The sequence below is a fragment of the Saccostrea cucullata genome, unplaced genomic scaffold (assembly GCF_032062105.1).
Source record: "Saccostrea cucullata isolate Sc308-1 unplaced genomic scaffold, CSIRO_AGI_Scuc_v1 ctg239, whole genome shotgun sequence".
Taxonomy (NCBI): Eukaryota; Metazoa; Mollusca; class Bivalvia; order Ostreida; family Ostreidae; genus Saccostrea; species Saccostrea cuccullata.
In genome coordinates this window covers 888,086-915,000 of record NW_026939884.1, presented here as the reverse complement: position 1 = coordinate 915,000, position 26,915 = coordinate 888,086, and the positions used below count along the sequence as shown (strand labels likewise).

At 31.5% G+C, this 26,915-nt stretch overlaps 1 protein-coding gene across 1 annotated transcript in view; it reads right to left on the bottom strand.

Moving 5' to 3' along the window:
- LOC134254199 (uncharacterized) overlaps positions 1-26,915 on the bottom strand; it is a gene marked incomplete at its 3' end in the record, with an annotated part of 58,551 nt that overhangs the window by 20,772 nt on the left and 10,864 nt on the right. The window contains exon 2 of the mRNA XM_062736746.1: positions 5,925-6,136. Coding sequence (XP_062592730.1) covers positions 5,925-6,033 — 109 coding nt within the window. The remainder of the gene's footprint in view (positions 1-5,924; positions 6,137-26,915) is intronic.

The window sequence follows — 26,915 nt, the reverse complement described above, 5'->3', positions numbered from 1 at the left end:
CTAAAGAAATAAAATATTTCAACTATTTAAAAACAAGAATATACAAATATATACAGGCATGTAGTATCGTTTATGGCAGCCAGAAAAATTATTTTACACTTAATTGTAAAAAATTCCACCCTACTCCTCAATACTCCTTGGGAATTTCATACTCCCTGTCTGTTTTATGAAAGGAATTATTACTTTTATAGGTCTCAAGTATATTAATATTTTAGAATAATTTCTACCTAACACACATTAAAAATAAAAATGAAAATAAATTAAAAGAGATTTAAAAAATTGATTTAAAAAAAAAAATCTGTATTTTGTCCAACATCAAAAGATTTATATCACTGCCCCCAAGTGGTAGATGATGAAATAAACAATTAAAGGTTGTATTTTCCCCTTTGTAACCCTTATGTGTCCAGTGGCAAGAAGCCTGTTAGGAGAGCATAAAAAAAGAAGCAAAACTAATGTAGAAAAGTTGATAATATATCCAAAATATAATTTTTTTTTTTATTTCCTCCTCCTACGGGACTTTTTTCATTCTGATGTTCGTAAACCTAAAAATAAAAAAATACTGGCCTAAATTCGAAAATACTCAATTGTCTGTCTCAAATGTATATATAAGTAATAAATAACAAGTTTATAAACTTCAGTGGGAATTGAAGTGGGTCGGTACGTGATCAAATCTTCTGAGAAGGCCTTCGGCCTTCACAGGATTTGATCACGTGACCGACCCACTTCAATTCCCATTGAAGATTATAAACTTGTTATTTATTTCTTTAAACATTCCAGGATTTATATTTCACCTATTTATTGAAGATATAACATTTGAGAATTTTATATATGTCTAAATGTAGTGTTAACTTCTCCTATACTAGATGTTTGAAACATTAGGGGAAATAATCTATGGAGAGTTGTTAGTGGTTTTATTGCAACATAAAAAATATTTTATTATCTAAAAGTTAAACTTTTGTTGTTTGACTTTGTTAAAAGATTTTTTTTCCTCTTTAGAATATTGATTCTATTAGTGAGATCTCCTTTACTAGTAAAAATACATGTAATATAGATTAGAACATCTTTAAAAAAATGTTTGGTTGCCCTCTCCCGACCCACTGACTAAAATGGACAGTTTCAAAGCTTTTTTTTCTTACATTCCAGGACATGTTCCCTTTTTATACCTCTTATCTCATCAACAAATATGTTGAAATTTTCAGGAAAAAGGATTTTACAAATAATTTTACCCTGAGTCTGGAGAAGCATTATTTGTTTATTAAATTGTTTATTTGCATTAAACAAGCATTATTTTAAAGATGGCATTATTCTTGACCTGTGTGTGTTTTAATTAGTATTGCAATGGTGCTCATTATGTAAAGTTTATTTTACTGTATTTGTAATTTGTAAATATATTTCTTAAACATTATAAATGACTTTTATTCACATTTGGCTTCTGGTTATTTCTGAACATAACCCTGGAGCCAAGTAGGGTCACACAAGGGATTTAATTTTATGGGAAGTCTTTGAAATAGCCCGCATTGTAAGATTTTCATATATTTTTTAAAACATATCCTATTATGTAATAGATTTGTGCATTTCAGCTTTTTAAAAACTACGCAATATTTTCAACTTATCCAAATTACAACAGACTGAGGGATCTTTTTCGTGGGACCTCTGTTTATAGGTCTCACCCAAAGGGCCCAGATCGGTTGATAGTATGTTGTTTTACGCCCCGCTCGAGAACTTTTTACTTCAATAAAAAATTATTCAAATACACATGTATATATAGGAAACGTTATTAAAAATACTATTTTCCTATCACAGTAAGTAGACTTTATCATTTAAAACTGCATAGAAATTTTAATTGTCATAAGAAAGACTCAATGCCATATATAAATAGCGCTAGTTTGTTTGATTGTTGTTTAACATCCCTCTTGAGAATTTTTCACTACTTTTGGAGACGCCACCATGCACTTGCAAGTGGAGAGCTGCAAATTTTGTCCTTTACTCGTACCTCGGTTTATAGGTCTCATCCAAAGGACCCAGATTGCTTGATTGTGTGATGTTTTACGCCCCTCCTGAGAACTTTTTACTTAAATAATAACTTCACCATATATCGAAGGTCTTCAAATTCAGACTTTTACTCGGTGCTTAGGGCCATTGAGCATGTCAACGACTACATGTAACATGAAACGCTCTCATCCCGAAAACCTGCAACGTTTACTTCAAAGTGCCAAGAGCTTAATTGATAATGTGATTTCCCCCACCACACACAAAATTACAAAATAAATCCGAAAGAATATAAAAACTAGCAATGGACATTATATTGAATACAATGAGAAGCAATTCGGATACTATATTGAGGTTAACATTTAGGAGAGAAACCAGTTCCAGTTTCAAGATAATCATTAATGCATTTTTTAAGGAATTCCCTGGCATCTTCAGTGGATTTTATGTCTTATTTCTTTCATATCTTTAACGTTTCAAATAAAAGCATTGGGGGGAGGGGGTCTGACTTTTAAGACTTCGTTCAAGTTTTACTTAACTATACATGTAGATATAACATATTTCGAATGAATGTCCCATGCATATGCATTGCTATAAAGGTAGATATATCGGGGAGAGTCCCCTCCCTCTGAAATTTTTAGAGTTAAAAGGTTCTTCCGGTATGTAATGTCCATGAACCCATTCCCAAGGACTCGTTAAAATGTAAAGAAGTCATATACCTTATAAAAATAGACCACCCCATCCGCTGAAAGAGGTTTTGAAGTTTGAGGTAATTTCATATAGAGATGAGTATCGTCAAAAATTCCGTATCACGATATATCACGATTTTTCCCCCAAAATATCACGATAATATCATGATATTTTTACAAGCAATTTTTACAATGATTTTAGATGACATTATTTTTCTTAAGGTCAAGATCTAGTAAATGACTTTAGAATAACTTTTCAGAGCTAAATCCATTATGACGTCATAATCACTTTCAACTTTCTTTTTACCGTACTTTACGGCTCTTAGACTAATAGAAATATTTAGAAAATTAAGTATTTTCATGGAATTCAATTTGAAATCACATGAAAAGTAGTCCCGATACCTATCTTAAATTTAACATTATTTTAAAGTAGAGACTAAGAACATACAAATAACCGTTTTCAGAAAAACTGTAGGCAATCTGGATACATTTTCTTTCTCTGATTTGGAAAAAAACTCCCATTTTCAATACTGGTTTTCTTAGTTTTTCATTGAAATGACATTTTAAAATATGGTTTTACATCTTATTTTTCTACAAATTATGCCCCGAAACACCTGTTTTGACCAAGCTTATGTTATAAAGCATCATTAAACGAATTGATTTCTTAAATTTGAAAAATCTGTAGGCACCTTCCATTTACTAGATCTTGACCTTAAAAGTGAAAAACACTTTTTTGAATTTTTTATCTGCATAAAATTGATCATGTTTGGATGGTAAGGTGCCGTTTTTTTCATCTTTTACAATATTTTTTAGGCTTTCCTTAATTCTTATTTGAAAGGTTGAATAAATAAATGAATAATTTCTGGACTTTGTGATATGTTCCGAAATACCGGTATTTAGGTCTCCGCATCACAATACGTATTAACCCCCCCCCCCCAAAAAAAAAATTGTGATTTACCGGTATATCCATAAAATCGCATATCTCTTGTAATAAATTTATTTTATTTATTATTTATTCTAAATTCTTATTACTTGTTTGTTTATTTATTTTTGCTTGTCAAAAAATTATGAGACTTAACATCTGTGAGATTTTATGACCCCCCCCCCCCCTCGAAAAAAAATATTGGATGTCTGTGCTTACATTATCTCTTAAAACTTTTTAAAAATTATCTTTGGTCCTCACTAATAATTCAATACTTTACTAATGCTACATATTTTTGTCCCTGCACAAAGCCGTACTAAGGAATTGGAAAGATTTTATTTTTCTATTATTTCTGTTGCCATGGGAACAGGAATCCATAGCAACTAATGAAATAATCACCGGTTTCAGTTTGCAGACGCATTTCTGCATGACTGTCAAAAAATTTCAAGATCATATTCCTGGTAAAACTATTTTTATGCTTAAATAGAATGTCTATTCAAAAGGAGATTTATTGGTATTTTTTAACAAATATTGGGTATTTTGATAATCGAAAAAAAATGATGTTTGGACAAATATATTTTTCTAGAGTTTATCAAAATATATCAAAAGGCACATTATAAATGACAAAATTCCACTGGAATAATTTCTGTTGCAATTTGTTTGAGGTTTGGGTGTTTTTGAGCTAGATTGACTGGACTATAAGGGATAGGGGAAATTGAGGGACAGTCACAAAATAAATGTTTTAATAGACAAATAAAAATTTAACTGCCAAAACTCAGGAGGGGTGGGATCTTCCTCTAAAATTTTAACAATATGTTTGTGCAATATAATATGACACATTTTCTACCCTACTGCAACAAAAAAATAATGGAAAGGAGGGAGGGCAACTGACAGCAACTGACTTAGATCGTTCAAAATCTGGAGTAAAGCTGGACAAAAGTATACACTGCTTATAATGCTTAATAATTTCCTTTTAATATCTTGAAGCTAGAACAATTTATGCACAAAAATTTTAATTAAGGTAGTCCGATCCTCAGGTTTATAAAATTAGCAGTTAAGTAATCAAAAGTACTCATAAAAGTATCTCTGAATCCACAAAGTTATGTAAATTTATCCACAGTGTTTCTTTAAAGTTCAAGATTAAATTTAATTATATTATATAGGGAAAATCATCACATCTCCAAAATTTTTGCAGAAAAAACGAATAGGAATATTAGCTTTGCATTTTTTAATTGCAAATTGATCAACAAATATATTTTAGGTTAAAAAACGATAGGTATCCAGGCATTGAGAGAAATTGTCATGCTTTTTATACTTATTTAGTATTTTTTGTCTTCTATTTCCGTCATGTATTCTATAATACATAGTGTAAAAAGCTTTTGCTATCATTGCAAGACACAACAAATCACTTCTTATTTCACATCATGCTAATAATCATTGGTATATAAGGCTGGATTCAAGAAAATCTTATTTCTCTAAAACTGTATTGATTCTTTTTCCTTTTATAGGGTACAAATGTCAACTTTTATAAGACCTTTTCTAAGACTTTCAAAAACCTTGAAACTTATAAAGATGAATATAATTAAAATTGTTGCATGAAAAAAATTCATTTTCAAGCTTCATTTTGATGCATTTCAAATTAAATATGTATTTTTGGAGTTATCCTTCCTGGCTGAGGATCGGATATCCTTAACAAAAACATTTCTAAATTGACAAGAGTTATACCCCTTTAATTCCTACAGTAAATTTCATAAACAGATCTTTTTTAATTTTTTTTTAAAGTACATACTAGTATACTTTTTTTTACATACTAGAGTGTATATTTACCAAAATAAATTGAGTTTAAATTAGTTTGATGAACTATGGAGATCATGAACAGTTACTATTAAGTCCATTTAAAACAATGTATACAAAGCAGGAGCAGAACAAACACGTACCTCTAAAGCATCAGAGGTAGGATCAGGTGCCATGGAAGTCTGATGTTTCATAATAAATTGACAGGAATTTTGCTCAAAGTTTAATAACAAAGTCCTTAATTTTTGATACAATACCTAAATAACACTAGAGGTGTTGACGGGACTCAGTCGGAGTACATCGAAATTTTTTTTTTATTGTTGGCCTAACAAATACCATAAATTGTGTAAAAACAAAGCCTAACAGGAGGGGTTATGTGCATGCTCTTGCAAATAAACAGCATTTAAATTCAAAAATGGTTAAATTACAATACCATAGAAACAATAAATAATTGAAAAGAGAGGACATTTCCTTTTTTTTTCTAAAGAATGTGCATATACAACTTCATCATGTTCATCATAACAAACATTTACCTCCAACAGCAACATCACCATCACCACCAAAGATAAACCCACCAGCTGAAGAGCACAAACTCAGAATGAGAGAAAATCCCAGCACACCACTGAAATGGCCCCTCATCATAATTCCAATGCAGCGAGATTGTTACTTTCCACTTCCACCAAGTCTGCACAGATATGATCTACATCTGGGCGATTAGCTAGAAAGGAAATAAAACTTCCGAATGCTGAAAATAAAAAAAGAATTGTGGAATTACTTAATATATACATGTATACGTATTTTATATATGTATGTAGTATATACCAAGAAATGCACTTAATAGCTTTAAAAACAGTATAGGGTTAAATATATACACTGTAAGTTAAAGACAAAAATTATGATAAATCTTAATTGCACAGTTATGATAAGGCTGTCCGAAGGCTTAAAGTGCCTTGAAAATATACTTTTATACTGAGCTAGATTTTAATTATAATATGTAATCCTTGTTTGAAATTGCAGACAACTTGAGATAATAATTTAATCAGGTTTTATTTTAAACCATTCATGTGATGTCACATGACTGTGTTGATCACGTGACGGAGATTTATGATAATCCTAATTGTTGCACAAAATCGCTTCAGCACAAGTGCAAAACAAATATATTGTGCAAAGCCTGTTACATGGATCAATTCATCGTGATCTCTGGTAGATAGAAAGTGCTGGGGGCAGGTTTAATTTTTACTCGTTAAGAAAATATTTCACAAAAAATTAAACTTATCATCATATGAAGGGGTATTTTCCACTCTTTATCGCGATTTATACAAAAAATGGATAAACTTTATACAGCAAAATTCAGTTAGAGGACATATTTCTCTTGTAGATTTACGCAGAATAAATTCAATTTATCCTTGTTAATCATTTGTGCCAGTCCAATATAAACACGATTCAAAATTTTTATCTTTGTCTACGGACGTGTAAGGGGAGCGATTCACACATAATTTTTTGCTATTGTTTGAATATGTGCATATCGGACAAGCAAAAGGAATTAGGATATCTCAATTTCAAATGCTCAACATCAAAACTGCACAGCTTAAAAACAATCCTAACACTAAAATTAAACAACAAGTTCCCAAAATAAATCTACATGTCATGTTAAAATTATGACACTTTCCCCGTCATGTCAGCTCAAGTATGCAGTGACTTGACGTCATATTCTATTATGACGTCAGATCTAGGTAGTTCAGAGAACTAAGTACAGTTTGAACAGTTTGATATTTTACGGGCAGCCTTATCCTAGCTGCGTGGTTACATGTACAGGTACTCTCAGAATGGAAAGAAATTTCTTGTATCAAAGCAAATTCACAAACTTTTTTACAAAGGATATATATGGCTCTTGTCAAATATGAATGCCTAATATATCCAAAACATGATTACCAATGTTAAATTTTTGGAAAATGATTTAAACTTAGAGGTCAATTGGTCAAATTTCAATACAGTGGAGCCTCATTTATCCAGACACTTTTGTTCCCAGTCAATTTGTCCGGATATGTGAAGTGTCCGGATACCTGAATCACCAGTTACACAAGACAAAATTACATTTACAATTTCCATTCCGATGAAAAATCGTCCGGATACTGAAGCATCCAGATATCTGGGGTCCGGATATCTGAAGGTCCACTGTACATGTATCTGCATTCACATAGTATTTTAAGAAAGTATATGCATACATCTGAAATGTGATAGCTACCGTAAATCTGGAAATTTTTGATGTAGATAAATTTTTAGCAAATTTGTGGGTTCATTGCATTCGCAAAAATATTTTTCTTAAAAATAAATCACCAATAAGAAAATGTAAACAAAGCAGTGGTCATTTGCAAAATTTTGAAACGTAAAAATTAATCAACAGCATTTTGACCCAAAATCACAAAAAATTGACGCAAAAATTTCCAGATTTACGGTATATGTCTTCTAATTCAAAAGTTATGACCATTAGGTTAAAGTTTTTGTGACAGACACCTCTGCTAGGATGGAGTGACAGCTATAGACAGACAGACAGACAAAATACATTTAATGTATGTCTTCTTGATTTTACATTAAGCACAACAAAAGTGTTGAAAGTCAAATGACTATATTTATAGCTTTGTCTCTTATTACAACCTCAACTTCAAAAAGCTAACAGATATATGTACCGAGTTTTCTAAGAATTTTTTATTTTCAATAAACGATTTCATTTTAATACGTTATGTAAGACAATGTACTGTTCTTCCCAGAAGAGATTTCAATTAACTAATTAGCACATATTCAGGAAATTTTTTCGAAGATGAGTTGATATGTGCCTGAGTGCAACTGGTACATCATGTTCTTTCTGGTCTTTTTTGGTACATTGAAGCATAATCTGTTGAGAAGAATTTTCCTGCCAGCATCCATGTGACTTATAATGCATGTTTATTTTTATGACCTAGCTAAACAATTGGCCTATTTTTTTTTTCCATTTTATGAAATTGACAAGGACTTGGTCTCTATTGTCTAGTTTAGGTTCTTGTCACTGGCCTCAATAACAGTGTTCTGAAAGTTTCCATTCAGGGCCAACATGGAAATAGAGGCATTTTATGAATTCTAGCTTTTCTCAAAACATTACTAATCACAGTCCATTTTAAGATTTGAAACCTTTTTTTTAATATATATTTTGAATTAATGTTTCACAATTAAATTTTGATTTTTAGGTCAACACTTAACCCTAAATGACTTTATCTGAAAAACAGGAAATCTCTTACCAGAAGTGGATACAAAACAACTGGAATTAATACAAGTGTTACTGTGTTTAGTTCTATTAGGGACATTTCTCAGAAACGGGGGAGGTTAATATATGTTAAAGATGATTTAAGAAGACAATGAAGACAATAAGATTTTAAAGAAGTACATCTCTCAATTTATATCCTGAATGTCAGTCATTTTCAGAAGGAAATACATTTCAGGGAACATATATAAAAATCTAGAGCATATATATTATGAAAAATGGTCATTTTGAATCAATGGTATTTTAAACAGGTCCAGAATTACTTCTTTACTGATGGTCACTGAAAGGTCAATCTGGAAAGGTCATCTGAGTCAACAACAGACATATTCTGTCACCTTTCAGTTACTTGAAGGGCAGATTATGTTTTATCCTAATTAATTGTTAAAAACTGTATCATTAATTAAAGTCACTTACTTTTGTCAAGCATACTTGATGATCTTTGAACATCGAAAACTTATATATAGAAATCTATCTTATTTATAACTCTAATTTTACTTTTACAAAATGTTATTTGTCAGTTAAAAACCAGAAGTCTCTGTCGAGACTGTAGCTCTACTGGTTTATACTTAAAACAAAGGAACAGAAAAGTAGCAGTTGGGACTTGAAACTTTAAAACAGCAATAAATAGACAAATGATCCTTGCCGCTCATCAAAATAAAAACTGATGCACAGAATTATGTATCTTAGTATAGTCTACTTGTGTGCCAAGTTATATTGAAATCGGACCAAAACTGTAGGAGCTGGAATAGAGCTGGAATAGCATTGTGAAAGAATTTCACAGAAATTTCTATTTTTAGTAATCATGGAAACACTGTTCATCGAAATCAAAACCCATGCAGAGAATTATGTATCTTAGTGTAGTCTACTTGTGTGCCAAGTTATATTGATATTGCACCCAAACTGTAAGAGAAGTAGCATTTTGAAAGAATTTCACAGAAATTTCTATATTTAGTAACCATGGCAGCACCGCTCATCAAAATCAACTAGAAATCTCTGTTGAGACTGTAGCTTTACTGGTTTATACTTAAAACAAAGGAAGAGAAAAGCTTGAAACTTTAAAACAGCAATAAATAGAAAAATGATCCTTGCCACTCATCAAAATAAAAACGAATGCACAGAATTATGTATCTTAGTATAGTCTACTTGTGTGCCAAGTTACAATGAAATTGGACCAAAACTGTGGGAGGAATAGCATTTTGGAAGAATTTCACAGAAATTTATATTTTTAGTAACCATGGCAGCACCATTCATCCAAATCAAAAACCGATGCACAGAATTATGTATCTTAGTGTAGTCTACTTGTTTGCCAAATTATATTGAAATCGGACCAAAACTGTTGGAGGAATAGCATTTTGAAAGAATTATACAGAATTTTCTATTTTTAGTAACCATGGCAACACCTTTCATTGATAGCAAAAACTGATGCAAAGAATCATGTATCTTAGTGTAGTCTACTTGTGTGCCAAATTATATTGTAATCGGACCAAAACTGTAGGAGAAGTAGCATTTTTAAAGAATTTCACAGGAATTTCTATTTTTAGTTACCATGGCAACACTGTTCATCGAAATCAAAAACCCATGCAGAGAATTATGTATCTTAGTGTAGTCTACTTGTGTGCCAAGTTACACTGAAATCAGACCAAAACTGTAGGAGGAGTAGCATTTTGAAAGAATTTCAACGAAATTTCTATTTTCAGTAACCATGGTAACACTATTCATTGAAATCAAAAACCGATGCACAGAATTATGTATCTTAGTGTAGTCTACTTGTGTGCCAAGTTATATTGAAATCAGACCAAAACTGTAGGAGGAGTAGCATTTTGAAAGAATTTCACAGAAATTTATATTTTTAGTAACCACAGCAACATCGTTCATCGAAATCAGAAACCGATGCATAGAATTATGTATCTTAGTGTAGTCTACTTGTGTGCCTAGTTATATTGAAATTGGACCAAAACTGTAGGAGGAGTAGCATTTTGAAAAATTGTTTACAGACAGACAGACGGATGACGGACGCATTACTAACCAATAATCTCTTCTGGTCTCTGACCAGTAGAGCTAAAAACCGATGCACAGAATTATGTATCTTAGTGTAGTCTACTTGTTTGCCAAATAAGGCTAATCATGGTACTTTGCGGAACGAAACGGAACGGAACGGAACCAGTTGTGGGGCACCCTAGGGGGGATATGAATATATTATATATGATAAAAAATATATTGTAAAAGCTAATATAATAAGTTACTTTATTACAAATTATTCTGCCATTTTATATCTTGGGAAACCAACCAAAAAGAAGTGTCAAGTGTCTGAAGTAGAGGACCATGAAATAAAATGTCTATAAGTGATGAATTATTTTGTCGTTGAGTTTTTGATCTGCTGTGTCAAGTGTAGTGACTATGTGAACTGTTTTGAATGAGAGACGTACACCTATCATTAATGTAAAAAATTATTAATGCTTTTCCTTCAAAGCTTACTGTCAATAGCTTATTATCAAAAGAATATCCTTTATGTGCCGTCTAAACGTAAAGAGAGTTGTCGCGCTTTGCCAGTATGGTCATCTCTGGTTCCGTTTCGTTCCGCTAAATACCAATATCCGTGTGGGTATTAGTATTTAGCGAAACGGAACGAAACACAGTTAAGTTGGAAAAAGATGATACACATACAAGCATTTTGTTGTTATTCATTTCATATCATCTTTTTATTTATTAAAAATTAAATTTAGGGGAAAAAATAAAATAGGAAGAATGTAATTCATCCATCATATATCCAGCATAATAAAAGGATTTTTGCAGAAGAAATTCATCCATCATATATCCAGCATAATAAAGCATATTTTTTACCTTTCAAACTTCTTCAAAAGTTTTGTCTTTATATCAGTTATGTATACAAATACAATCGCAGGCCTTGATGTTGATAGGAAAACGTAAATACCATCTACTAGTATCTTCAACTAAATTGATATGCAAAATAAGTTTAACATAGATCTTAAAACGCGTGATTTGCTGTATGCTAACAAATATGTTTACTACCTGAACCTTGATCGATATCTTAAATATTCAGTTCTGCGCTAATAAGAAAAGAAACACACACAACAGGTTCCGTTCCGTTTCGCAAAATACCATTATCCACTACAATATTAGTACTTTGCGAAACGAAACGGAACGGAACTACAATATCAAGGGTTTTAAAACTCTGTTAATGAACGACATGAGATTTTTTTTGCCCTGTAAGGATTTGAATTTAAAAATCACGCTCAGCAAGAAAATTAATTTGACCGGCGACAGTCCGAAAAATTCTTGTTTTCTTTACATACAGTCAAAGAAAAGGTTTTTTTAACTTTTCATTTCTGTAAGCATATTAAACACTTTATATTAGAAAAGAAGAGGAAAGAAAAGTATTTCAAAATGATCAAATCTTGTTCCGTTCCGTTCCGCAAATTACCAATATCCACACGGGTATCGGTACTTTGCGGAATGAAACGGAACCACATCTTCTCATTTGAAGAGAAAAAAAACAAGAACCAACCAAAAACAACATAAATCTGCCGTAGTATTCATAGGAATATTTCAAAATTATTTTACCTGATAGAACAAGTCATTTTTGATTAAAGAGATATATGACATTCACGTAACAACTTATTTCTTCATATTTATTTCATTGTTACAATTTTGCTGAGGTTCGTTTAGTTCCGCTGATCATGAATACTAGTACTAATTTCTGTAGTGACTATGTGAACTGTATTGAATGAGAGACGTACACATATCACTGATGTAAAAAGTTATTGCTTTTCTTTCAAAGTTTATTGTCAATAGCTTATTCTCCTTCACCACAAAGTCGCGTGGGTATCACGTGAGATATGCAAGACTACTCCCAGATCAGTTGCGCGTTTATTCCCAGATCGAGCAGAAGTGTTTTTTCATTGGATGTGATTATTAATTGAATTTGGATATCTGAACAATGTCAGTGTTACAAAAACTTTCTGACGAGTTTGGAATTAGTACCTAAACCTTGAAATTCAGCAGTTTGCTCCGCCCACAAGAACTGCTTCTGATGATGGAATAATTAATACATTTAAACGCATTAGTACTTTTTGTCGCACATTTTGTCGACAATGCAGAATTTTCATACCTTATTTTTTTTCTAACATCAGTAATAATTCTCAACATTGAATGAGAGAGAGAGAGAGAGAGAAAGGGAGGGAGGGATAAATCAAACGTAAAAGATTTTTGTACTTTGTTTTAACAGTAATTGGCTTGACAGTACGGGCTTATCTAAAATAAAAGTATAATATAATAGGTTCTAGGGCATTATTATCACACTGAAGCTGTCAACTGTGACCATTAAAATTTTTTGTTGGTTCATATGTTAGAAAAATGCGTGCTTATCGCAGAATTCTCCGTTATATACCAGAATTCTGTAATTTCTTGCAGACATGAAGACTTCAAGACAGTAGATTTATCGGTTTCACACGGTTGTTTTCTTGTTCTGTCTTTAATGCGATAACCCTTTACATTTCACCATTTTAATGGAATGCAGACATTTTATTTGAAAAATTGAAACTTATAAAAATTATATATAGTACATTCCTGGTAGTTAAATACATATTAAATCCAAACAAAAATTATGAATTGGAATTAAAACACATCAGATTTGTGTTTCTAACTGCATGATACTCTCCGCTTCAGAAAGATGGAATGGTTGCATTTTCGATAACATATAATGCGTATTAGAACACATGAATAGAAAAATACTTTGTCTCAAATTGAAAAGAAAATTATATTGGAAAGAGGGGAATATTTAAAAGTATTCCATGTCTGTGCGTGATTCAATCAAATAGTTCATTCCGGCAAGCTTGGATCTCCCTAAAATGTCGGAAAGGAAAATTGCGATAATCTAAGATGTGGTTCCATTTCGTTCCGCAAAGTACCGATATCCGTGTGGATATTGGTAATTTGCGGAACGGAACGAAACAAGATTTGGTCATTTTAAAACAGTGTTTCTTTCCTCTTCTTTTCAAATATAAATGGTGTTTAACTTACAGAAAATGAAAAGTTAACAAAACTTTTTGTCTGATTGTATTTAAAAAAAAAGAATTTTTAGGACTGTCGTCAAAATAATTTTAATGCTGAGCATGATTTTCATTTCAATTCCTTACAGGACACAAAACTTATCTCACGTCGTTCATTAACAGAGTTTTAAAACTGTCACAGAGCAATCACCCAAGTTAATTAATTGTAAATGAGAGAGTTAGAAGTTTTGATAGGTTACAGGTGTGCGGCGCAGGCGTTGTAGCCCTGTATCCCAAGAGTGTGATTTTAGCTTGTTAGAGAGAAAGAGAGGGAGAATTATAATTTGTTTATTTGTCATTTCTGTTATCGATGTTTATTGTGCGTGATAGAGTTCTGAGAGATGAAAGTGAGCATTAGATTGATTTGTGTGAGAAAGTGGGCCCTGTGATTTCTTATAGATATATCTTGTGTTGTAAATATGTAAATAAATGATGTAAATAAAAACAATCGTCATTATTAACCATTATTGAGGAACCCCGTCACAAAACCTTTGATATAATAGTTCCGTTCCGTTTCGCAAAGTACTAATATTGTAGTGGATAATGGTATTTTGCAAAACGGAACGGAACTTGTTGTATATGTTTCTTTTCTTATTAGCGCAGAACTGAATATTTAAGATATCGATCAAGATTCAGGTAGTAAACATATTTGTTAGCATACAGCAAATTGCAAATCACGCGTTTTAAGATCTACCTTTACATAATAATGTTAAACTTATTTTGCATATCGATTTAATTGAAGACAGATTGTATTTACAACAAGGCCTGCGATTGTATTTGTACATATAACTGACTAGACTTTTGAAGAAGCTTGAAAGGTTAAAAAAAAAATATGCTTTATTATGCTGGATATATGATGGATGAATTATTTCCTCTTCAAACATCCTTGTCTCATATATTTCTTTCCCCTGAATTTATGATGATTGAAAGGATGGGATGAAATGAATAACAACAAAATGCTTGTATGTTTATCATCCTATTCCAACTTAACTGTGTTTCGTTCCGTTTTGCTAAATACTAATACCCACACGGATAATGGTATTTAGCGGAACGAAACGGAACCAGAGATGACCATACTGGCAAAGCGCGACAACTCTCTTTTCCTTTAGACTGCACATGAACGACATTTTTTTCATAATAATCTATTGACAGTAAACTTTGAAGGCAAAGCATTAATAATATTTTATATCAGTGATAGGTGTACGTCTCTCATTAAAAACAGTTCACAAAGTCACTACAGAAATAATTAGTAGAATTCAGCGGAACTAAACAAATCTCAGCAAAACTAAAACACAATGGAATAAATATATGAAGAAATAAGTTGTTACGTCAATGTCATATATTTTCCTTTAATTAAAAATGACTTGTTCTCTCAGTTAAACTAATTTTGGAATATTCTGATTTACCCAGGATTCATGAAAGCTAAAAAATTGGTTGATGAATACTACGGCAGATTTAGGTTGTTTTTGGTTGGTTCTTGTTTTTTTCTCTTCAAATAAAAAGATGTGGTTCCGTTTCGTTCCGCAAAGTACCGATATCCGTGTGGATATTGGTAATTTGCGGAACGGAACGGAACAATATTTGATCATTTTGAAACACTTTTTCTTGCCTCTTCTTTTCAAATATAAATGGTATTTAACTTACAGAAAATGAAAAGTTAACAAAACTTTTTGTTTAATTGTATTTTTAAAAAAAAAAAAGAAGAATTTTTAGGACTGTCGTTAAAATAATTTCAATGCTGAGCATGTTTTTCATTTCAATTCCTTACAGGACACAAAACTTATCTCACGTCGTTCATTAACAGAGTTTTAAAACCTTTGATATAATAGTTCCGTTCCGTTTCGCAAAGTACTAATATTGTAGTGGATAATGGTATTTTGCGAAACGGAACGGAACCTGTTGTGTGTGTTTCTTTTCTTATTAGCGCAGAACTGAATATTTAAGATATCGATCAAGGTTCAGGTAGTAAACATATTTGTTAGCATACAGCAAATTGCAAATCACGCGTTTTAAGATCTACCTTTACATAATAATAAAGTTAAACTTATTTTGCATATCGATTTAGTTGAAGACAGAGAGATGGTATTTACGTTTTCCTATCAACATCAAGGCCTGCGATTGTATAAAGACAAGACTTTTGAAGAAGCTTGAAAGGTTAAAAAAAAAAGATATGCTTTATTATGCTGGATATATGATGGATGATATACTTTCCTCTTCAAACATCCTTGTCTCTTATATTACTTTCCCCCTGAAATTTTGATTATAAAAAAGATGAGATGAAATGAAATACATAAAATGCTTGTATGTGTATCATCTTATTCCAACTTAACTGTGTTTCGTTCCGTTTCGCTAAATACTAATACCCACACGGATATTGGTATTTAGCGGAACGAAACGGAACCAGAGAATGACCATACTGGCAAAGCGCGACAACTCTCTTTACCTTTAGACTGCACATGAACGACATTCTTTTCATAATAATCTATTGTCAGTAAACTTTGAAGGAAAAGCATTAATATTTTTTTTAAAATCATGCATTGATAGGTATACGTCTCTCATTCAAAACAGTTCACATAGTTACTACACATGACACAGCAGATCAAAAACTTAACGGCAGAATAATTCATAACTTATAGACATTTTATTTTATGGTCCTTTACTTCAGACACTTGACACTTTCTTTGGTTGGTTTCCTAAGATATAAAATGGCAGAATAATTTGTAATAAAGTAACTTATTATATTCATTTTCATTATATATAATATATTCATATTTATCCCACCCCCCCTAGGGTGCCCCACAACTGGTTCCGTTCCGTTCCGTTTCGTTCCGCAAAGTACCATTAGCCCCAAATAATATTGAAATCGGACCAAAACTGTAGGAGGAGTAGCATTTTGAAAGAATTTCACAGAAATTTCTATTTTTAGTAACCATGGCAACACCGTTCATCGAAATCAAAAACAAATGCATAGAATTATATATCTTAGTGTAGTCTACTTGTGTGTCAAGTTATATTTAAATCGGACCAAAACTGTAGGAGGAGTAGCATTTTGAAAGAATTTCACAGAAATTTCTATTTTTAGTAACCATGGCAACGCCGTTCATCGAAATCAAAAAACGATGCAAAGAATTATATATCTTAGTGTAGTCTACTTATGTGCCAAGTTATATTGAAATTGGACCAAAACTGTAGGAGGAGTAGCATTTTGAAAGAATTTCACAGAAATTTCTATTTTTAGCAACAATGGCAATGCTTCATCGAAATCAAAAACCGATGCAAAGAATTATGTATCTTAGTGTAGTCTACTTGTGTGCCACGTTATATTGAAATCGGACCAAAACTGTATGAAATGTAACATTTTGAAAAATTGTTTACAGACAGACGGAGGGACGACGGACGCATAACTATCGCATAAGCTCTTCTGGTCTCTGACCAGTAGAGCTAAAAATTGAGCATTTTAATTTATAGTAGACAACATGTAGCAACATAAGCATTATTTGTTCATTTCTATAGTATGTTCAGGTAGCTAGCCCTCCTACTTAGCTTGGTCTGATTAATACCAGGGCTAAGGTAAATCGGCATTCTGAATATTATGTATCATCCAAGCAAGTTTGGTCAACTGGCTTATATAGCTTCTTGGAAATGAAACCTACACCAAAAACTGCACCAAAAATGTTAACCTGCTCCAAAAACATTAACCTGGTCATATGCATTCCTTTGCTGATATTGCAGCATCTGAGACCTTGACTGGTACAATGAAGCACATACACTAGAAGCATCTTCCATGCAATTGTTTAATCAATATTGGGCATAGAACATGTAGAAGTACTTAAAAAGAAAACTGCTCCAAACATGCCAAAAATCAACCTTAACCTAGGATGCCGATGCCAAAGGTACATATGACATAACCTCCCCCAACTTTTGAGGTGAGCTAAAAAGCAAAATTACGCAGCACAGTTAAGGTTACAAATGGAAATATCGGCAATTTTTTCAGATAAAAAATACATACTTTATTAGGATGAGCGATTCTTTTAAGGACTTCACTGATATCAAACAAATGTAATGTGGTTTAAATCTAAATGTTGGGGACATTAAGATTTTTTATTTAGACTTGTCATGTGATGTTGACGTCACATGATTTTTAACATTTATACTTGCAGTTTAGAGGTCATTTATAAATTCCAATATTGCAAGGGCATTTAACATGTTTAACCAAGTTAAAAATCTTAGTTTAATGTATAATCCTTTTCAACACTATATGTAGTTTTTGAAAAGTGCTGCAAACCTATATAGATTCCCTTTTTTAATTGCTAAAATTTTAATTTTTTGGATGGCAGGTTGAATACTTTGCTGGTCAACTACATTAACAAGAGATGTTTGTAAAACACTTATGCCCCCCTCTCCCCCACAAATTTAAATTTTTAAGTCCAATTGGCATAACTCTGTCAAAAATGGCGCGATTGTACCCAAAACAAAACCTGACAAAGACATTTAATTGATAAATCTGTGTACCAAATTTCATCTCAGTATGTGCAACCTCTACAAAGAAAATGAACAAAAACTGCAAATAATTGGAATTTTTCCAAGTCCAAGGGACATAACTCTGTCAAAATTGGTGCAAAACAGAACTTGACTTAGATATTCATGTAAAATATCAGTAAAATTTCAGTATGTACAACTGTTGCAAAGAAAATGAATGGAAACTGCATATAATTGAAATTTTTCCAAGTCCAAGGGGCATAACTCTGTCAATAAATTGCCCGCCACAGCATGATACGCCCGTTAAATATTGTTCAATAATCATAAATTGGTTGGGGTGCAAGAAAATCAGGTAACCTTGTTTAACAGAGTGACACATGCAGATTTCAATGATCTAATTTCCATTTCTTATCATGTTTAAAATATTGTACATACATCTCTATGAGACTTACAGTGTAGGGATTAATTATAACAATTGACATCACATAATGCTAAACTGGCTGTGTTAGAGCTTAACAAAATATCCATCTGCAGCTTAGCCTTTAAATTGTTTATTGCATATTTTATGAAATAATGGAAATGCTACAGTCTAATAAAAAATCAAAAATAAATTATTCTTTAGACTATAAAATTCTAAGTGAGTCATGACTGCAATTTGTTGCAAATATATAAAAACTGAAATGTATTTTTTTTTCAATGAACACATATACAATTAGTTTTAGTTATATTATATAATACTAATTTAGTTTTAATCATACACTAAAACATCAATTTGTTTTAATTACATTACACCAATTGAAAGATCTTTATCTGAACTATAGCCATCAAGAACTCTTAATTAATAAAAGCAACTATGAGGCCATTTCTTTTTACCCAACTCCCAAGAGATGAATTTTAAAAGATAACAACAGCTGCATGATCAGATCTAGAGATGCTCTTGCTTTACAATAAACTCATTAATTTCTCTCTAATTTGACGTGCAAATTTCTGCTATCAAAATTCTTCTTGACCAGTGCTTGATAATTATGCCCATGGGACAAACTGAATTCCTCTCAAAACATTAACATTTGTTACAGATTGCTGTAAAGTATATGAATATGAAAAAATTAGTTTTTACTTAATTTAACATTTTTAAATAAGGATACAACTATATTTTTACATTTTTAGCTCTGCTGGTCAGAGACCAGAAGAGCTTATGCGATAGTAATGCGTCCGTCGTCCGTCCGTCTGTCTGTCTGTCTGTCTGTCTGTCTGTCCGTCTGTCTGTCTGTAAACAATTTTTCAAAATGCTACTCCTCCTACAGTTTTGGTCTGATTTCAATATAACTTGGCACACAAGTAGACTACACTAAGATACATAATTCTATATATCGGTTTTTGATTTCGATGAACGGTGTTGCCGTGGTTACTAAAAATAGAAATTTCTGTGAAATTTTTTCAAAATGCTACTCCTCCTACAGTTTTAGTCTGATTTCAATATAACTTGGCACACAAGTAGACTACACTAAGATACACAATTCTGTATATCGGTTTTTGATTTCGTTGAACGGTGTTGCCGTGGTTACTAAAAATAGAAATTTCTGTGAAATTCTTTCAAAATGCTACTCCTCCTACAGTTTTAGTCTGATTTCAATATAACTTGGCACACAAGTAGACTACACTAAGATACACAGTTCTGTGTATCGGTTTTTGATTTTGTTGAACGGTGTTGCCGTGGTTACTAAAAATAGAAATTTCTGTGAAATTCTTTCAAAATGCTACTCCTTCTACAGTTTTAGTCTGATTTCAGTATAACTTGGCACACAAGTAGACTACACAAAGATACACAATTCTGTGTATCGGTTTTTGATTTCGATGAACGGTGTTGCCGTGGTTACTAAAAATAGAAATTTCTGTGAAATTCTTTCAAAATGCTACTCCTCCTACAGTTTTAGTCTGATTTCAATATAACTTGGCACACAAGTAGACTACACTAAGATACACAATTCTGTATATCGGTTTTTGATTTCGCTGAACGGTGTTGCCGTGGTTACTAAAAATAGAAATTTCTGTGAAATTCTTTCAAAATGCTACTCCAAATACAATTTTAGTTTGATTATAATATAAATGTGGCATGCAAGTAGACTGCACTAAGAACATAAAGAGACTTAACCCTTTGTGTGCTGACTTGTTTTACGCGAGCTGTAACCTCAGGACTGAGTTGTTTTGTAATATCAACAAAATTATCACAGTGGTGTACTAAAATGCAAATATCTAAAATTGTTGACAACCAATTTGCTTGAAATTTGGCAAATATTTAGTAAATGTTGTGTTTTATTAATTGATAATTTTTTTTATAAATCTTTTATTATTATGTTGCCATGGAAACCGACTTTTCAAAAAAATATATTTTAAAATGATTTTTTAGCTTTTTAACTATATTTTTCAAAGAAAATATTGCACTTTGATGAAAAAATAAACCAATTGCTTTAAAATTCAATTTTAGATTTAATATTTTGTAAAAAAAAAAATTTAATTTAAACAGTAACTCAATGATAAAGTCAATGTTTTATATACCGTTATGTTTTGAAAAGTCATTGTATACTTATCTGAGTAAGGGATATATTCATGTAGGTTTAAGTGAATTCTGATTTAAGTTAATGGAGTTTTTTTTCAGATTTTAACTAAAAAGAGTATAAATTGAAGATTCAATTAGCCTGTAAATATAAAACCAGAGATTATTTTAAGAAATATTGGCAATTATATAAGAAAGTATGATCATCAAAGAATATGCAATTTTCGAGGTCGGGAAATCTTGGAGCAAGTTGGCACAACAATGAACTAATTGCTGTTACATGTACTAGTATTCATTTTCAAATTAAAGCAGTCAATATGTTAAATAAATTTAAAAAAAAAAATAACATATTAATTACACAAGTTATTGAGGTCTTATTTTCTAATGACTGGTATCTAACAGCCCTAAATATACTCTAGTAATTCTCATATCAATCACTTTAATTTTTTTTTAATTGTGCTTTTATTGAAGAATATGCAATTCTCCGTGTTATCTGTATAGTAAACATATTCATCAACTTTCCTCCCACAATACTTCTCACTCTGTGAGAAATTTGGCATTTATTTTAAAAGTTTTATTCCTAGCTGGCAACAATAATTGCCGGCAGGAAAACTAGAATTTTAAATTTTAGAAATTTAAACACCATTAACAGTCATTTATAATGGTTTTAGTCATTTATAATGGTTTTCAAAAATTACTTCATTGTGGTCACTGGTGAATAACAGTTTTGATTTTTTTTCAATTGATTTTAGTTAATGATGGTTGACAGATATGTATTGTAATATCAATCAATATATTATGAAATACTTTTAAGTTTATGCAAGTGTAATGATATGGGTCATGGATATAGGCCTAGTAAGCTCAGTCAGTAGAGCATCTGACCAATGATGCAGGGGTCCCTTCTTCAATTCACGGTCCAGTCGTGCATTTTCTCCTTCCTTGTTACAGATTTGATGCTACATGTACTGACCCCTCTGGATTTGCAGATGAAAGTCCTGTCAGAGGCTAATAAGAATTTGGTTTGTGTCTGCAAGGATGAAGATAATTTTATGGAAGGATATGTAATGGTTGTGCTATGGGTATCAACCTGGGTAGCTCATTCGGTAGAGCACCTGACTAGTAAAGTGGGGTTTCTGGGTTCAATTCCTGGTCCAACCACACATTTTCTCCTTTCCTGTTACACAAGTTTTGAATGTGCCTGAATTTTTACTTCAACATAAAATATTATTCCTAATGATGAAATACATTTTATTTCCCCCATGGGATTTCTTTGTATTCTTAGTAATTTTCCTGACCATCATTAAAAAAAATTATCACAGTAAATCTTAGCTTTTTTACTGTATTCATTCAGGCATATATGATTATCTCTTATATCAAATGTACCTATCTTACATATCTAGAAGGGATGGAATGTAGAAGCTTCTTGGGCCTTATAAACTTGTAAACTAGAGGACATATTACATATTAATAGGTAAAAACATATACAATGTGTACTTTTGAGTTTGAGAAGTACAATTCCTATCACCCAGGCTTTATTGTAATTTATTGAACAGATGTACATGCAAGTCCATACAATTCACAAATTACTCATTCTAAAGACTCTGATCTCCTTATGCCTACAAAAATGACAATTCATCTTATATGCCCTGTTCACACGACAAGTTTAATTCGCAGTAAATTAATGCGAAGTAAACTAATGCGAATCAAATTAATGCGAATTAAATTGTGTTCACATGACAGCTAATGCGAAGTAAACTAATGCGAATTAAAACTTTACTTCTACAGTCAGGCATAAGTAAGTCTATTATGACGTCATTTGTAAATCACATCATGTATGCAGAGCCATCCATTTGATTCATCATGTAGTGGCTACAGGTATTCATTGATTTTAGTGATTAACATACTTTCCCTCAATTTTTTAACCAAATGTAGCACAAATACCTATATATAACCACCAACACGTGTCCTGTGACTTAGTTCTGGCCTAACGCATGCATCAAAATTTAATTTGAATTAGCTTCGCTTAGCGTTTACACGGAGCTAATGCGAAGTCATTTAATGCGCAGTAAACTAATTCGAATTAAACTAATTCGCATTAAATTTTCTGTGTGAACGCTAAGTGAAGCTAATTCGCAGTAACTTTATGTTTAATTCGAATTAAACTCTCCGTGTGAACAGGGCATTAATTTTAAACTGTAGAGTTACCATTTATTTAACCAGTGAATTTTATAATTTTGAGTGTGCATGTATAGGTTATGGCAGTCTCACTGTTTTTGGTTTTAATAAAATAGAAATAAAAGGTAGGGGAAATGTGCAATTTAATCCACATGCTTTATTCAAGCAAAAGTCTATTTTAAAGAAAAAGAAAATGTCTCCCTGATACTTAAGGTAGGTCGCGGGTTTACTGCATAAAAATTCTTACGAGAAAACATATCCTGAAAATTTGGTAAAATGTTCCTTAGAATTAAAAGCGTATCATCTGCAATTTTTATTAAATTTGCCTAAGTAGTTTTAATGTTATAGTACTGTAAACGCGGTATAGTTTTTAATCCTTTTTGACGCTTTTACCGTTGAAATATATGGGAAAATGACGTTTTTAAGCCAATTTTGTGAAAATAGTTTCTTTTAAAAAGGCTGGATAACTTTTTAAAGACGTAGACGAATTATTCAGGAATTTCAAAATGTCAAGATGAGGTAAAATCAAAACCATTAATATAAAAAAATCAATATGTCTTCTCGCTAGATTTTTTGCTAAATAATTTCAAAGTTTTCTTTTAAAATGCTAAAATTTGGCGTTTATGGCGTTATTAATATCTACAATGTCATTTGTTGAACGTAGTCACGTCTACAGTACGAGTATAAATATATTGACCTATGGAATATGCAAGAATTAAAAGGTGATATCGATACAAAATTTAATTTTATTCATTATTTAATTTATTGCGGAGACATATTAGGCAACTTATTTTCACTAGTATTGTGAAATTCATATTCTGATCACAAAGTCAGAATGAACGGTATAAATAATCCTCGTGCAGCAACATTAACATGCAGCGACAATGTTCACCGCGAGTGAAAAAATATTAGTACCTGTATTTTTAGGAAATGCATGGTCAATATATAGGATTTCAGGCATAAAATAAAAATTTGATCACTTTATTTGAAAACGGTAGGAAAAACATCCCTATAATGAGGAAATATGTGGGCAAGGGGGGGGGGTATGCAATTTCTTTCTATATTAGTCTCAAGCTATAGTATATGGCTCTAAATCTCAAGCATTTTTTGATTTCGAATTTTCTTAATTAAATTTCAATACGCATAAATGTAAAACACTTGCATTTAGCTTTTACACGTTGAGCTTTTGTCAAAAAAATATATAGAAAAAATTATACTTGTAAATTGTTTACAGTGTTTTGTAAGTCTTAAAATCCAGGTGTTTGAATAAATTTGATTTTTAAATGCATTTCACATTTTATTAGCAAGCAAAACAAGGCGAGTGCACAAGATTTAAATACATAACAACCAACCAATATTAATAATAATAATTAAAAAAAAAACAGGAAAATACTTGTAATTAAATATAACTCGTTTTTTGTGATGAGGATTACTTTCCATCCTGAAAAGTATACGCATATTTTCGCCCCAGCTTTGATTTGAAGTCAAGTTCCCCTGAGTTTCAAATAACGTGCGCACATACAATCCCTCAAGTTTCTCGCCAAGCAATTTTTTATTCATGATCACTTTCTTTCTGCAAGCCATAACAATTTCGCTGATTTATTCTGATTGACTTTTAGCAGGTTAGTTACACTTCAAATATAATTTATTGCTTTCATTTGGTATTGTATTTAATTAGTCCGAAGACATTACATGTAATCACACCAGAATTCAGACTGAAATTTAATTATAAAACATGTACGAGGTTTACGTACAAAAGCATGCACTTTGTGTTAAATCTACTTTTAAATTCGTACAGACTTGAAGTCAATTGCAGAGAATTAAACGGGAAACAACGCGACGTTGCCTTTGTGACGTAACTGACGTCATAATCGAATATGCACAAGACAACCGCTCAAATCGTCAAAATTGTGTACCAAAACTGATGTCAAAAGCAACCCGCGACCTACCTTAAACTTATACTTCTACTTGATTTAGAAAAAAAATTCTGATACACGTACCAATTATTTTCACTTAGTAATTAGGTTCCAATGCAAAATAGAGTAATAAACTATGTAAAAGCCTTGAAGAAATCTAACTCTAAGATACCAAAGATCCCGGAACATATTTTGGTTTTGAAATTATTGAGAGTCTATATTATAATCCTCATCAAGGAAATAAAAATGGCATTTTTATTACTTACTGAAATAAAACAAATACCACAGTTTAAACAAATGACAGTCATTTCACATTTTAGGGAAAATCAGCACTTCAAAATTTTTTCATTACTTTTTACCATTTTCCTGTATATGCACATGTTCGAATGCATCAATGCATCTTTTCTGATACATTATGTTTTTTTTCCTCTCAATACTTTCTGGATTTTTTAAAGTAAACTTCACTTTTAGTGTGGAGAACTAGCTTACATTTGAAGACACTAGAAAATATCAAGTTTAATTATTTTTTAAATTTTTAATAAAAATTTTACAATATATCATATATACTGTTATAAAAAAATATTTGAAAGTTTTCCCAAATAGATGAAAAAAAGCAGCTTTAAACCAGAAATTTAAGATGTAATTAGGGCCATTTAATTGACTCCATGATTGTAAGTTTTTAAAATTCATATTGTGTATATTTCGAATACCTGCATGCATCATGAATTAATTTTGCTTGATCACAAAAATATGTTGATGGATATATATTCTCTATATATCTCTTTTGCACTTCCTTATTAATGCAATCTCATCGGAAAATTTGCTACAGTGTTCAAGGTCCTCCACATTTTTTTTTTTATTAGGTGAAACCTTTTATTTATCTTTCAACATTTTTTAAATGGGTCTTTAGATTAAAAAAAAATTATTTGTTTACTTATTTATTTGTTTATTATTGTTAAAAAACAAATACTCTTAATTGGCAAGATGCTTCAATTTTTTTTTTTTTTTTTTGAAAACCTTTATTTCAAAGCACAATTTAATTTACGTATGTAAACAACGTGCACAGCCACTGAGGAAAATAAAAACGTCTGTGGGTGGCCGTCTGTGGGTTGCCAGGTTCAATCTCGTGCATTATTGTTTTCATTTAGACGATGTAACATATGTCTACTTACAAAACCCCAAATAAACAAATAATAACCACATTATGTCCAAAATATAAAACTTTGCCGACCATATAAGCTCTCGATATTCTTCAGACTGAACTTCTGTAGCATGTGCACCCTACTTTCGTTTTAACAGGAAGAACTTTGAAAGGTTAAGGTCAAGTCAAGTTAACCAGAGTTTTTCTGCTAAAATATCGACAATTTCTGAGTAATTTTATGTCTACTAGGTCAAATTTATTAGAATTATTAATATTTAACTATTTTTGGAATTTATTTCTTTATTTTCCTTTATATTAGAGCAAGTTAGTAGATATTTATTACATGCGCGTTTTTTCCCTTTTTCCAAAAATAGCGGACTGACTTTCATCGTAACAAACGCCAACACCTTCACTTTAAATCACAATTTCACAGATAATTCGCATATTTTCATATCATAATTTCCTATTTTTCAACATATTGTAGTTTTATAATGCATATTGATAGATTCTTAGTAATTCACAACTCATTTATATGTTTTATACAACGTTTTATGTTACGAAGCGCTAATTCCACACTCAGACCCAATATATTGGGTTCCCGCACGGTAGCGTTTGTGACGTCAGACCCAATATATTGGGTTCCCGCACACAAAGGGTTAATCAAGGATCATTATTCTATTTATTGCTGTTGAAAAGTTTCAATTTCCAACTGCTTAAGTACTTTTCTCTTCCTTTGCTATAAGTACAAACCAGTAGAGCTTCAGTCTCGACAGAGACTTCTGGTTTAGGATTATGAAATTTAAAATTTAAAAGACTTAGTTTTTTTTTATAATTTAGTTAAATTAAAGGTCACAGTGACCTTGAAATAGACCTGTGACACACCTTCTACTATAGA